Genomic DNA, 14,398 nt, shown 5'->3' with positions numbered 1-14,398 from the left:
GGACGGACGGGCAATTATTCTCAAAGACTTGACCACTTGACGCAAACCTGCAAATCTTGGTCTCCCTCCGAGAATTGATTTCATTTGTAGATTCGGTCAGTACGATTGACTCCTAAGGTGCTTTTGGGGATCATAATCGGCCTCATATGAAAATGTTATGTCCCATAATAAGCCTGGGCCGCTTGATAATCTTAGATCTGATCTATAATCGAGTAGCGTTAATTGGTCGACAAAAGGTTGAGACTGAGGTTTATTTACGGTATGGGAGAAGGTACTTCCCACTTTGAAAGTCTCTTTATTTGCGGTTGATCCATTGGAGTTTTGAAACTATTTGTGCGCGTAGCAAAGTGTATCGTCCGTCCTACCTCAAATGATTCTCGACTGATCTTTTCACAGTATGATGAAGAAGAAAGCTAAAGCACAGAATAGACAACAATTTTAACAGTTATATATTCCTAAATAGAATCGGTGAAACTTATTGCACGTTAACAAATCACTTTTCTCGGTTTTCACTGGAAAATATTCACGACACTTGCTGAGAATATTGCAAATCCACTGAAGAAGTCGTTGAAGGTGCTGAACTATGGAGGTGATATAACGAGGACGTTGGAGTGGTGCCCTCCATGATATTGTTATTATGATTTTTGGGAGTATTATTATTGCCATTGGTGCGCTCGATCAAGTTGGCCAGCGCGCCAATGTATGTCTGGGCCATTTGCAAGGTCTCGTATTTCGAAAGTTTATGATCAGAGCCCAAATTTGGGATGACCTCGCGCAGCCGCTCAAAAGCATCATTCAGCCCGTTCATGCGTCTGCGCTCACGTGCGTTCGCTGCCACTCTTCTCTGTCTCAGCACTGCGGGCGAAGGTGGGCGGGTGTTCTTTTTCCTCCCTCCCCGCCCCTTCTTGAGGGGAGTGGCAGGCGCTGAATCTGATGTGGCAGTGGGTGAACCCTCGTAGCCGGCGCACTCAGTCAGGTCAGCTTGGTAGCTCGATCCGTAGGCAGGATATTGATTATTGTACAGGTCCAAGTTGGGCTCTAGGTATCCATGAGCGGTTTCTGTGGAATACTCGGTGACCGCCGTGACCTGTTCTTGTGGGGTTGGATGAAATTGGTCGGTTCCGAAAGGCGTTAGAACGGTACCTTGAGGATGACCCGAGGGAATCGTTTCGAAGTGATAAGCTTCGGTAAAACACGTTTGATTCAAATCCATATTGCACTTTTTTCCCCACACCTGAAGACCTTTTCCTCCTCAGGCGAATTGAACTGACCAACTGACGAGAAGGGAGAGAGAAAAAAAATGATTGTGAGTGAGCTGGACGTCAAAAGAAGTGATTTTTAGAGGTGGTCGTCGTGGTGATGATGGTGGTGGTACAAGGAGAAGTGGCCGTGGTTGCTGGGTTTGCTTGGTGGTTCGAATGGTTCCTTTCCTGCTCAGGTGTGGGGATGATAGTGATAAAGAAGTGGTCGGAGAAGCCGACAACGCGATCGGAAGGATTTCAATGATTTCTTTGAGAGCATACACACCGGACAAGTAACTGAAAATCATGAGGCAAGCGTATCGGATCGGAATGCTTTTTTCTCTCTCCTCTTCTTTCAATAAAAAAATAACGCTGAAAAATGTGGCCAATTACCAAATTCTATTTACATTCTCGCACATCACCGTGCCGACTAAAGATTTTTGGGGACATTTTTGAACAAGGTCCAACGCCTTGGCCGTACAGCAGATTCTCGCACATCACCGTGCCGACTAAAGATTTTTGGGGACATTTTTGAACAAGGTCCAATGAGACCGCTCATTTCATCTCACTGAACCTCCATGAAATGCTTCGTGATGGACTTAGTTAAAGGCAAAACATTATACATATTGTTTGGATTTTTCCACACTCCAATTCAAGGACTAACAGATCCCCAAAACGCATTGAAATGTTGTTATATCAAAGGGCAAACTTTGCGACAATAGAAGGTTCGATGCCAATTACAAGGCATCGAGGTAATCCGCACATCTCCATTGGCATTATTTTGAGCACCGAAACAAGTTTGTCCCGTGTTAATTGCAACGCTATTGCCGCCTTTTGAATTGAAAGTGAATGCAGTGCCATCCTCCCATCTCAATTTGCCATTACAGGTCTCATCATTACAAGATTCTCCACTTGGATTGGTCAGTCCCACCCAAGGGCGAGAATTTGCATCTGAAAATCAACAAAGGTATACAATGTAACAATATACAGTATACAATATTTTACAGAAGTCCACCAGCTACGAACTTGTGGAATTGGTAAAGTAGTCATAATCTTCAGGGGTTTCGAACTTGAGCATTCCAGCATTTTCATCCAAACAGAATGCTTTGGCCACGTCGAAAGTGACCTCGTATATGTTAGCGGATCCAGACTGGTTCATTATGCCGGACTTCTTCCAAAACGTTCCAGATGAAACCTGGGCGTAACCTAAGGTGTTCACCTGGCAAGCTTGTTCTGCAAAATAAAAAAGATATTTGCTTTTCACATTTCAGATCATCTCTTTCAATACAATTTGCCCACTTCTATTTGGTTACATTACTTCAACGGCCTTGAAAATATATGACCAGCTTGTGTCATTGACAAAAACAAGTCCAATTTACTCCCTTATGCAAGGTATTTTTCCACGATGCTGATCAACACATTCACAATATGCTTAAAAATTGTGTGCGGCACGAAGATGAGCTTAAAACTGGTCAAAACTGAGCAAATATGCTCTGAAATCGAGAAAAAGGAAGAAAAAAATTACGGCCCATTAGGGGTCAGCAATAAAATGATAAAAAACTGTCAGCGTCTTAAGGTAGCCACTGCAAGAATTTTGACATTTGTCTTAGAAAAACATGTTCAAAAACATATATGAAATATGCTTGAAATGCTAACAAACTGATTTTAGGGGATACATTGGATAACGCATTTTGGCAAATAATGCAAATAATCAAGTGAGGATAATGCAATCATAGTTAAAAGTGGGGAAAGGCCTTTTTTCTCATGAACTTAGTAAGTGTGCAGGACATAGAAGTGAAAATCTCTACGTAATTGTTATTGATTGCCCTGAGTGAGCTTCTTAGCGACGAGGCCATTAAAAAAGTCAAACACCCTACTTGCTACACTTGTTCGACAAAATCCTATTTTTTTCTTATTTTGTTACTTTTTTCATATTTCGATATTAAGTTTTTAGCTTGAGGGGCACCTGGTGTCGCAACACTTTTCTAAGTACATGTTTAACTTTGCTTGACATTCGACATTGTAGCCGCTCATTGATCAAGAAACAGAAGCCAAGGCCATGCTGCATTAAAACACTTGATTGTTCATCCATTTGGTGCCAGGACTGTTCGTATTGAGCATTTGAAGACGGATAACAATCATATGTGCGATTGATCTTGCCCTTAGAAGGAACCTACATTGTTGTCACTGGTAAAAGACACTCCAAATTAGACATGGATACAGGTTGCTTAGGACGGTCAAGCAAGGATGAAAAGTTATCAATCGAAATGACTAATCAAAGTGGAAAAAAAATTGAATAAAGATCCAAAAGCAAGTAGCCCTCTCAATTAGTTGAGACACGTTGGATAAAAAGTATGCTAACATTTTTCAGCAAGCTAATGTCTTTGCTAGTGTTTGATCTTCGGACTTATTGCCGGAGTCGCCGAGTCTAGATTAGTGCCTTTTACTGGACTTATTCCCATGACTCCTGAGGCTCTTTTTCTAAGCTAAAAAGGCTCACTAAATCCGCATTCAAGGACTCCTTCCTGGCATGATTCATGACGCAGAAAAGTCCGTTTTCTGACGAAATTATGCCAAAAAGTAGTATTTTTTTGATGAGGCAATTTATCTAAAATTGAGTAAAAGACCGGACTCGACCCTGCACTAGCCTGTGCCATTTGTAGAATTATCGAGCAGTTTTGCTCTCTATGTAAGCCTTCTATAAAAATACTTTGAACTGTCACTTCCTGACTTCACTAATCAATTCAAGCCTCATTTGTTGTAGTATCATATAAAATTCACCTTTATTCCTCAGGGAAGCTAACTTGGTCATTTTCTAAAATCCGTCATCAGTCTGAAAATGAATCATGGGCTTCTGAACGGACTTCTAAAAATATGGACTGCGAACGAGCTTCCCACCAAATCAGGCTGCTCTTGATCATTGCCACTCTGAGCCCCTTTTCGGATTAAATAAGGAATTCATTTTCTGCTAAAGTGGATCGTTTCAAAATTAAGTTTTGAAAGGCTTATGTTGCCGGCCAAAAGCAGGCCGAAAATTCGAATTTTATACAGTGTTTACAACTTAGCTTTGGACATATCTCCTGAATTCGCTAAGCCTAGTTTTGGTCTCAAATTTGGCCAAGTTCATCTTTTCAACCAGATCTTGTGGTAGTTTGATGTGTTTATTTGTAATAAGATGAACGGTTTAGGAGATACGAAATTTTAGCTTTCGTTTGCTGTCCACATCTTTAGAAGTCCGTGGCTTATGTTTGATAGATAATTTGACGATCGATATTTAAGTGACTCATTGACTAAAGCGGAGTACAGCACTTTTACAAATAGCTGCTTCAGCTAATTTTTTAACCCACGTTAAAAAATGAAAATCTTCCACGAGTATGTTAAAAAACTCTAAAGAGATATTTGAGGTGAGTTAAAAGTCATAAGAAAAAAGACATCAAAAACAGAATCACATAAAAAGTACAAATAATCAATTTATGTAAGTCCTCTTTGAAATCACTCACCAGCGTCCACCAAGAGTTCCACAAATGGCGCCAATTCAGACACCAACGGAGTAGTCAGATTCAAAACATAGATGGAGCACTCGGCGTTGTCGGCCCATTTCAAGGCGTTGCAACTCTTTGAACCGAGTTGTGAACAAAGTTGGGCACATCCCGTTGCCAGATGAGGTATTATCGAGGATGTCGTGGTCGAGAGTATTTTCGAAGAGTCGACTCGGACTCGAACAAACCTCGTGGTCTCATCTCCATATACAAAAGATATAGCACCAAAAAGCAAAAGGGACAGTGGCATTTTAGAACAGATTGTCGGAGTTTCGGTAAAAGACTGCTTGTTTCAAAAAATATTGTGGCGTAATCACTATTAGTACATGTTAGTTGGGGAGGAGTTGATTAATAATTTATAATATTTCGCTACCCTCATTCAACTCCGATATAGATCACACAAGATGTCCCATATAGACAAAGGTTGTTAAATAAACCACTTATAACAAAAAGAATAATTATTAGGAATAAAAAGACTCAATTTTCAAAATGTTGCTCTTTATTCTTCGATTTGAAGTTCAATTCAGGTAAATGACGTTTCATCTATCAAACGTGACGGGTTTGTCAATTCGTCTGCGATTGCTTCATTTTGGTTGAGACAAGTCTTTTGGCAAATAGTCTTTCTTGACAATAAAATCATCCGAAACTGTTTTTAAGAAACTTCTAGCAAAATACTGCCATTCACAACTCACACAAAGTTATGAGTACAAATGTTGACACTCATAGCCAGCCATAGGATGTAAAAAAAAATTGTTATGTCATGCCTTGTTTGCGTTTTGTACATCACTAAAAGAATGCTAAAGGAATGTCAGCAAAATGATCACTATCAGATCACTATTATGATAGGCATTTGCTTTATCCATTTGAGGTTCCAAATTGATTTTCAGCTTCTTCAACTTTTCTTTCATAAACTAGTATTAGACCAACCATTGTCTGAAGGTTCTCTTCATCCCTTATTCTGATAGGCTTGCACGCTTGGTTAAAATAAAAATTTATCTAACAAGGAACACAAAGGCATAGCTTTGCTATTGCAGGCATATTCATGTCTTTTTCGTAAACGTACATGATCAGCTTCAAATTATGAACCGAAGTCAAGTACTTTCATTGATCCACATTTTGATTTGAATATTGAAAACCCATCCTTCGCCCGTTTTTGTGTAAAATTTATCAAAATGAAAAGCATATTAAAGACCAATTTTGACTTTGGACTGTTGGGATTATTGACCTCACTTAATGCATGTGCTCATATCCTAGTCATAACAATCTTGTCATAAAAATATGTCATGCGTTCAAGGAAGTAACACACAATACCACAATTAGGAGACTCAATAACAAAAAAATACATATCCAGATATATGCCGCTCTTTTACATTTACTTAAGTTTGTTCAGCAAAAACAATCGAAAAAAAAATTATTTTTGAATTAATACTTTATTACTTTTTAATATTTCCAAGACTTTGGTCTAATTTGAACTATTTGTGGGTTTTATTGTTTGTTAACACTTTCTGTCGTTAGAGTCTACATGTTTTCGAACTCCCACTCATCATCTTTCATATCGCCATAAACTCTCATTATCATTATACAACCTATGCACTATGTGTTATACACGGAACTTTTGTACTCTCGAGGTCAAATTGAGCCCAACAGTAACTCAAAATAAGGTCTTAAAAATTTGTGTTCTTGCAAAACCTTGAAGCATACCTATAATTACAGTGGTCTTACTTTAGGAAACCCTTAAGCCTTGTTTGTAAGCAGGACTTCAGAAAACATTTCCTAACTTCACTACTGTTAAAATTGATATGACAAATCAACACATATTGCCTTGTCCACAGAATTCCCACATGGTCTGCATGTGGTCTTAAACAATAACATGGTTCTGAAACAAAGAAAGTAATTCAATCATAATTTCGCCCGTTTGTAGCCTCATACGTTCCTTCTATTGGGTAAAACCAAACATCCATAATGATACTTACTTTAGATCAATTGTCGAGTATCTTTTAAGTTGAAATCATTCTCTTCATGACTTAGTATTTCCTCAAAAACGATTGTAACATTTGAAAGAGTTATTTATCCTCATTTTGGACAGCCCCTTGACAATAACTAAGCAAATGTCAAAAATTCTTAGTTTCAAAGTTGAACTGGCAACTTCGGATCGAAAGATACAATTGACTTGCTAGAGATTAGTTCAATCATAACCCAAACCAATTCTAGCCAAATATAGTGACCGTAATTGCCTTTTGCGATTACGTTCAAGCCTTTGTTTAATCCAGGCAAAATACTAAAGTCCACCTCTCTTCTTTCCCGATCTTCTTCATTACATGCATTGTTTTATACTTCCATCTACTTAATATTCGTAGGGAATATGTAAGCCTTATTGATCCGGTTGCATCTTTCAAGTCAGACTGGCAATTTTTTTAGTAGCACTTCAGATCAACCCTACATTCTATCGACTCAAATTTGTTGATAGACCATATATCATATGAAGTTTAAGTGGTAACAATTGGAGAAATTGTAATCTTGCATTTCAATAGTGTTGTTATTGCATTCCTTATAGTGGTTTAAAAGTCCGTGAAAAAAACAAACCAAACCCAAAAGTCTCCGAGGGACTTTGCAAAATGATCAAGGTGGCAATGAAAGCAACAGATTTCATGATACCTTCTTTGGACTAAAAGGAGACCTAATGGTCTTGTCCATATACCTACCAATGACTACATTGAAAATTCAAAATCGTCAAAAAAAATCCCCAATTTCCGCAATTTTTATCAGAGGCAAAAACTGGAGTAGAAACAGTATTTCTATAGTACCAGATTGTTTTACTCATTTCATTCAATCATACAGTTATTAGCAGTGAAACTGTTTTCTTCTCAAAATGTCTGGTTCAGTTCATCATCTGACTGCATATTTGTCAAACTTGTTATTCCTGCAAACATGAGGCAAATTATCTTCCTGTGTATCACTTCAGATGAAAAGAACTTGGCCCATGGAAGTGACGGTATTAAACAGTTTTCAAAATCAAGGTTGCTGCAGACATCTTAGAAAAGAAAGGCTCCAGCGAATCACAATGTTTCGGAAAAAGGAGGGTTTGAGCAAATCAGTCACCCTGCTTGCCTTAAGTCGAATCAGAGCTACTCTCTCAGCTTCACTAACGGGTTTCAGATGTACTGATATCAATGTTTTCCACCATTGAAAACCTAGAGTTCAGCCTCTCGCGAATATCAATTTGATCCCACCAATAGCTAATGGAGTACGATGTACTATTTAAAAGATGCCTTGAATCTGATTGATCCCATACTTGCTTGGCAGTTTACTACAAATAATTGGACAATGCCAGATATTTCTTTCACGAGTTCGAAAAAAATCATAAAAACAAACAATTGAAGTATTCTATACAGAAAAGTTTTTACTCAGGAAGATCTATGAAAGTGGAAACATTTGAAGATAAACATAAATCACAAATGAAGAAGCTATTGTTTTGGCTTCAAAATCTTCTTTGGGTACATGGATTTAAATTAGAAATTTTCCATTTTTTTTACACTTGCCCACTTTTGGGTTAACAATATACCTGTTTGTGAAAATGCTAATTGCTTCTCCTCATTTGATGCTAAACTTCGAATATGTGTTCAAGAAGTGGAACTCGAAAAAACACCTTGTAGAGCTAGGATTCTTTAGACTAACTCGACTGACAAAAACTTCAATTTCAATGATTTTCTAATTCACATTAAGATTCACATACTTTTCAGTGGGTGACGACCTCAAAATGTGCATGAGGACTTGTTCTAGATGTTCCCAAGTTCAAAGCCGTGTCTCGTTTTTCTTTTGTAACATCTCCATTTTTGACTCAACATCGCTGATTTTTGCTCAAGTGGTATTAGGAAGCACAAAGCAACAAAATGCCTGACTTATGATGATCAAATTAAATGAACAAGCTAATATGTAGGCATCGTTTACAGAAGTATGAGAAAGAGTCTGAAAGTATTAAGTAAAAATTGTTTCACTTTTAAAGTAAATTCATCAAAAATACAGTCGTCAACATTTTTAAGGATGGCTTGGCCTTTCTGAGAACTGTTCAACTTATTTTATCATGCTATCTGTTTCGAAAGAACAATGATTTTGCAATCAAATCATACTATGTTATTTTTGTTTGGCAAAAGTCGCTGGATCTTTAATAAAAAGATGTCGTAATCCTTATGATAAATGTTGGTTTGACAATATGTACTCTCACCTTTCATTTGCCTTTGAATCACTACTCGATAAGCACTATTCTTAAAATTTCTTTGCCAAAAGGATTTGTTCCAGATTTTGGATCTCAAATATGTCTTAATTGTTTCCAAAATTTGGAACCTCCCACATGTCTCCGAGTATCTTCAAAATTAGGAGTTGAAAGGTTGATTCAATCCCATGTGGTTGACATTTAACCCAAAAGACGGTTCCAGGACAACTCAATCCAGTACAGAAATTAAGCCCAATATGTTGGCTTACAAATAGTTCATACTTATGGAGCAAAATTGAAACTGTGGTGTAAAATTTGTCAAAATTTATCATTTGATCTTTAAAAGCAAGTTATGCTTGCACCGATCAAGGTTTGAAAGACAAGTTTGATCATGTCTTAATCAAACTTGATTTTTATTCAATGCCCTTCTGATGCTAACATCTTTTCATGCGAATTGAATGTTAACTCATCAAGCTTTGGTTTTGTTCCATAATGATATTTTTTTGGGTCAATATGTTGTGTTTAGTTATTGTACCGGGTCGAATTGTCCGCTGGGTCGAGTTCTCCATTGGATCGAGTTGTCCAGTCACCCAGCTTTTTAAACTGTCACAATTTTACTAATTGATATGCTTAAGAAATACTTTCAAGCGGGAAAAGGCTGTCTTTGGACTTGATTTTCTTACTTTAGAATTTCTAATTTTACAGAAAACTTTTTAAAGCCGTAAAATTCTTTTTGTCTACTATTGTGCTTTCTTTGCATCTTGATTTTTTAGTACCTCTTCTGTATTGAAATGTACCTCATTGACCAGCTCAAAATTGAACTGATATTATTAGGCAGCACCTACTAAAAGGTCAATGTTCGGACAAACAGTTGAGAGGAGCAACAGGGCTAAGTAACGACTCAAGTATTTTGACTTGTATTTTTTTGCTGAAAAGCAAAGCATTCTTATAAGTGTAATAGAGAGTGTCAATATTTTCAAAATTGATTTGAATTGTCAAAAATAGTAATTCAGCTTTAATGTGGGCTTTAATTGCATCAGATTTGCACCTTGCAAAAGGATATCTACATCCGTGCTTGATAGCCATTGATGAACATAGAAGTCAAATTAATGAACTCCGTGCCATTAACCCACTGCTTGCATTTTCCTTGACGTTGGACTTCTTTTTTAGGTTTGCTTATGATAGAAATATCTATCCAATACTTTTTGACAGTTTTAGCATTAGGTACTAATTTTTGCTTAAGGAATTGTTTGTTGACTTAAAGTTCGTGTGATTTTATCAATAATATACGTACTTTTTGGAATTAGATACCAACGAGCGGAACAAAACAGAGGACGCTCGCTTCCTTCTCTCGATAAAAAGGACAATGACGCTACAAAAAGCCTCAACTATTTCAGAAATTTTCATAGCTTTAATGAACGAGTCCAAAAGCATTAAAAGCATTTGATTAAATGAAGATAATACTGTAGCGACCGTCTTAACTCATTTCCATCTTTACCAATTCCAGGTGTTGAGTCGAGCCTTTCTCCTTTGTTTCCAACTGTCAAAGGCTCGATGTCAAGACTCGAGTCATCTCTAGCTGGCTTGGTCAGTTTTCCGCTGTTTGTTTACGCTCTCGTTTTTTAGGGAAAATACATGTTCGTTGAAGAGTTTCTCTCCCTTATTTCGTGATCCCTAAAATACCAAAAAATAATTTTTGGCCAAGAGATATTTCAAGACGCATATCATACTCGAAGCGTTTCTGCTTTACATTTTAGTAGACCGTTTATTGCTCATGAAATTTAGGGGTAAAGTGCTACTTTGTCAATTATTTTATTTTAATTGAAATATTTTGCGAATCATATTTTTATCAAAATCTTTGGGTGGTTTTTGTAGATAAATCTAAGCAAGTACAAGTTTAACTATAATGGCAATGAATTCAGACAATTATGTGCTATTTCAAGCACATTTGTATCCTAATAATATAACAAGAAACAATTGAAAACCCTTTTTGCGTTGTGTTTTTTTGTCGAGACTCTTTTAATCCCTCTAGATTCATAAAGAAAAAGGAGTTAAGGTTTATTGCACTTATATTATAGAATAAGTTTTTCTTCCAGATATGGAACAGTTTATAAATAAGCAATACAGTGACTAATAATCGGGTTCGATCTTGCCGAACTCCACGACTCCGTACAGCGATTCGGATTCGGCGCAAGGGAAAGAGTCCTCTTCGTGGTTGCAAGTGAGGGTTTGTTGGTCGAACACGGTGCCGTTGCCGCAGATGAATGACCACTGAGCGGTCTCCAGGATGGCGCCGGCATCGTCCTCAATGGGCAGACAGATGTGGAAGATCTGGCAGTTGTTGCTCACATCCGCATAATAACCGTAGTTCCGAGCCTCGCAAGTGAAGTCCAAGGCCAAAGGCTGAGCCAACAAGGTCTCGGCATCGGCGGGCAGGTTGAAGGCCTGATTGTTGGGACTCTGACCATCGGGATAAACCTGAGGCATGGCCAGATATCCGGCGAAGGAGGTGCAAAGGACCAAGACGGCACAGCGGGAGAACATGTTGGATTTGAATGGATATGATGGTTTGCTCAGAAAGGAACTGATGATCTGACCAACGATTCCAAGTTCATTTATACCATGATTTTGGATGCCCATGATGTCATAACGGTGGCCCAATGGTGTCATCTTAGAGGCAGGAAGACACTCATGTTGACGCTCAATGTCAAGATCGGCAATGATTGTAGCAGAATCTTCTTCCTTTCCTTACTCTTTGTAGGGCCCAAAATCCAGTTTGGCGGATGGTTATGCGTCTAATAGAGCTGAAAGAAACTGGACATCTTGGCACCGTGTTATGAATATCTTTGGAATGAGTGTGTTTTCGGTTCCGACTAAGAATTCAAAACCCGAAAACGGCTCATAATGCAAGGTTGCGTGATAATTATGATGTGGAAGGATCTAGGAGAAAAGATATTTTCTTTTTTTGTGATTTACGTCCTACATCATAAACCACTGGAATTTTAATGAGGATCCAAAGTTGGATAATGGCGCATTTTGGAATCAAGTAAACGCATCACGTTCTTCTTCAAATCCATGTCGTTATGGCTGCTAAAAACTGCATGCTGCTAATTTAAGTCAAAGTTTTCTTCCGTAACTAACTGTAAAAACATTGAAATAAGTATAAAAGGGTCCGAAAAGGTTGAATACGATTAGGCTATTACCCAATTACAATAACTATTACTCGCATTTTTTTGTCACTCACTTCAAATAACAATTTTAAAATTGCCCTTAGATGAAACCAAAAAAGAAGCTTTTATTGCAAGCTCATACCAAAAACCATAACACTCAAATTGACAGCTTGAAGTGTCCTTAAATCGCAATCTATGACATATAAAATTAATGATCTGGAAAACTATCAACTTCTTCAATCAAACTATGATTGTATAGATGAGTAAAAGTACAGCTCAAACAAAAGAGTAAAATTCAAACGAAGTTGCATATTGATGTTACACAAATCCATTACTTGCGATTGGACAAGGCCGAATAAAAGGAACTTACTAAAAGTACCAGTATCCGTCTTAATCTTCTCATTAGGGCGGGTTAAACATTGCACTAAAAAACGACCAAATATTCAAATTATATTTTGATTGAAAAAGCTACAAATATTTAAAAAGATACTTATTACAGAAATGCATAAACATACGCGTACAAGTAGGACTTCGCCTTTCTGTTTTCTGAAATGCACATTTGCCTTTGAGTTTGGTCTGAAAGTATTTTTGGCTTCATTTGTGTACTCAAGTTCTCGAGATGGAGAACAAAATATTGCTCCAGTGTGACTAGATTGTTAGCTTCCTCAGGATGGGCTTGATTTGACCTAAGAAGAAGCTAGTGAATCAAGGTTGCTAAATATAGTGCCCTGTATTATTAATACAGGGCACTAGCTAAATAGATCTCGCACCAATCAATCAATCAATGTTCAACTTTTCCTCTTGTTTGAGTTGTTGGAGTTGTTTCCAGGAATTCTCCTACGTTCTTAAGCAAATATAAATATTTCTCTTTTATCATTAATGGTCCTAATTCCTCAGGCACATTCTGAAAATTCTGAAAACTCTGTGAAACTCGAAAGACTAAATTCTATTTTGTTGCCTAACCTGAAGCGGGTTTCATTATAAAACACCCGGTTAATAGTGCAGCCATCAACCTGCCATAGTAGAAAATTCCACTGAATCATAATTACTTTAGTTAGTATTGTACATGGATGGCCTAGCTGCAGTAAAAAAGCACAACAAAACTCATATTTACCCTTCTTCATATTCAGTGAATGGTCATCCTTCTCAATGAACCCGCCACATTTCTAATGGAGGCAACGATGTTTTGGATTAGATATTTTTTATAATTTTACCACTTTAGAGTTGGACCAAAAATGTTCTTTGAATCGCCAAATTCTGATAAAAATTTGCAAAATATTAACCACGGGATTGAAGACGTCTAAATATTTACTTTTTGAGAAAATGGCCAAAATATAAAAAAAAAATATTTTTGATTGAAATTAAATGTTTTTACCCGCTTTACTTATAATTCATTCACTTTTTCAGGACAAGATAGAAAGAGTAAATATAATTTTGAAATGCAGTTTTTCAATTTTTTATGTATATACACATATGCATTTTTAAGTTAAGTTTTAAGCAATTTCTTGCAAATGTTTACCTGTTCCTTCACATAATTCAACGCTAGAAACGGATTTTTTTGCATATTTTCGCTGTATCTAGTTATTGTGAGGCTCAAAAGCTCCAATAAATTACAGCAAAACTTCTGTTGACCCAAAAATAACTAATTAAATAGAGCCCCATGATCAAAAAGCAGAGTGGAAGCAAATTCAAAATCACTATTAATGTTGTTCTTGCAATAGCTGTCACTACTGGAGTGCCATCTATTGGGTATTTTTTTTGAAGAATGCGATTTTTTACAAGTACCGTGGAAGTTCTTTTGTTTGGTTTGCCGTTTTATTAATTCTATATGATTCATTAAACATCGTGGCAGATTTATGGTCCAAGAACAATTTTGTCTCAGTCTAAATGGTATGTGACATATTTCGGCACCAAACACAATTCATGAGCCTATCGAGGAATCTTCTGAGGTGTTTCAAATTCATTTCAAGTATAAATGAGGCTTTAGAATGAACAAATATTGAGTACATGATTAACCGTACCGTATGGCGGGCACATTTCTGTCTTGATTTCTTTGATATTGTTCTATAGAGGGCAAAGTTTTCCAGGGCCCGGGGGAATAGGTCGGTTTTTAACCGCTTTTAGCCTCTCTCCTGCATTTTTATTTAACAAAATATTTCAACACACAACTGCATTTACCGATTTATCAGGTTATCTACTGAGTTTCATGTTTTTGTTTACAAGATGAGGTTGACAATG

The 14,398-nt window shown here is 37.2% G+C and overlaps 3 protein-coding genes across 3 annotated transcripts; all 3 read right to left on the bottom strand.

Annotated features, from left to right (window-relative positions):
• Window positions 1-489: 489 nt before the first annotated feature.
• LOC131891746 (transcription factor atoh7-like) lies at window positions 490-1,672 on the bottom strand. The gene has a single exon (XM_059241385.1). It carries the CDS (start codon window positions 1,211-1,213, stop codon window positions 524-526), a length of 690 nt encoding a protein of 229 aa, XP_059097368.1. The 5' UTR covers window positions 1,214-1,672; the 3' UTR covers window positions 490-523.
• A 79-nt stretch (window positions 1,673-1,751) lies between these two features.
• Window positions 1,752-5,338, bottom strand: LOC131891745 (uncharacterized). The gene is made up of 3 exons (XM_059241384.1): window positions 4,742-5,338; window positions 2,268-2,474; window positions 1,752-2,192 (listed from the first exon to the last, which is right to left on the bottom strand). The coding sequence occupies exons 1-3, from the start codon at window positions 5,028-5,030 to the stop codon at window positions 1,933-1,935; spliced, it is 756 nt and encodes a 251-aa protein (XP_059097367.1). The 5' UTR covers window positions 5,031-5,338; the 3' UTR covers window positions 1,752-1,932.
• Window positions 5,339-11,043: 5,705 nt separating this feature from the next.
• Window positions 11,044-11,847, bottom strand: LOC131891739 (U-scoloptoxin(01)-Er1a-like). Its single transcript, XM_059241378.1, has one exon. It carries the CDS (start codon window positions 11,658-11,660, stop codon window positions 11,121-11,123), a length of 540 nt encoding a protein of 179 aa, XP_059097361.1. The 5' UTR covers window positions 11,661-11,847; the 3' UTR covers window positions 11,044-11,120.
• Window positions 11,848-14,398: the final 2,551 nt, after the last annotated feature.

The sequence above is a fragment of the Tigriopus californicus genome, chromosome 12 (assembly GCF_007210705.1).
Source record: "Tigriopus californicus strain San Diego chromosome 12, Tcal_SD_v2.1, whole genome shotgun sequence".
Taxonomy (NCBI): Eukaryota; Metazoa; Arthropoda; class Copepoda; order Harpacticoida; family Harpacticidae; genus Tigriopus; species Tigriopus californicus.
This window is presented reverse-complemented; position numbering and strand designations above follow the sequence as displayed.

What these genes read in the sequence shown, in the direction of transcription:
- LOC131891739 (XM_059241378.1), bottom strand. Translation starts at nt 11,660, where the DNA reads ATGACACCATTGGGCCACCGTTATGACATCATGGGCATCCAAAATCAT.
- LOC131891745 (XM_059241384.1), bottom strand. Translation starts at nt 5,030, where the DNA reads ATGCCACTGTCCCTTTTGCTTTTTGGTGCTATATCTTTTGTATATGGA. An exon ending in GGAACTCTTGGTGGACGCTG is followed by an intron (nt 2,475 to 4,741) that starts GTGAGTGATTTC and finishes TTTATTTTGCAG; the next exon opens with AACAAGCTTGCCAGGTGAAC. An exon ending in CTACTTTACCAATTCCACAA is followed by an intron (nt 2,193 to 2,267) that starts GTTCGTAGCTGG and finishes GTTGATTTTCAG; the next exon opens with ATGCAAATTCTCGCCCTTGG.
- LOC131891746 (XM_059241385.1), bottom strand. Translation starts at nt 1,213, where the DNA reads ATGGATTTGAATCAAACGTGTTTTACCGAAGCTTATCACTTCGAAACG.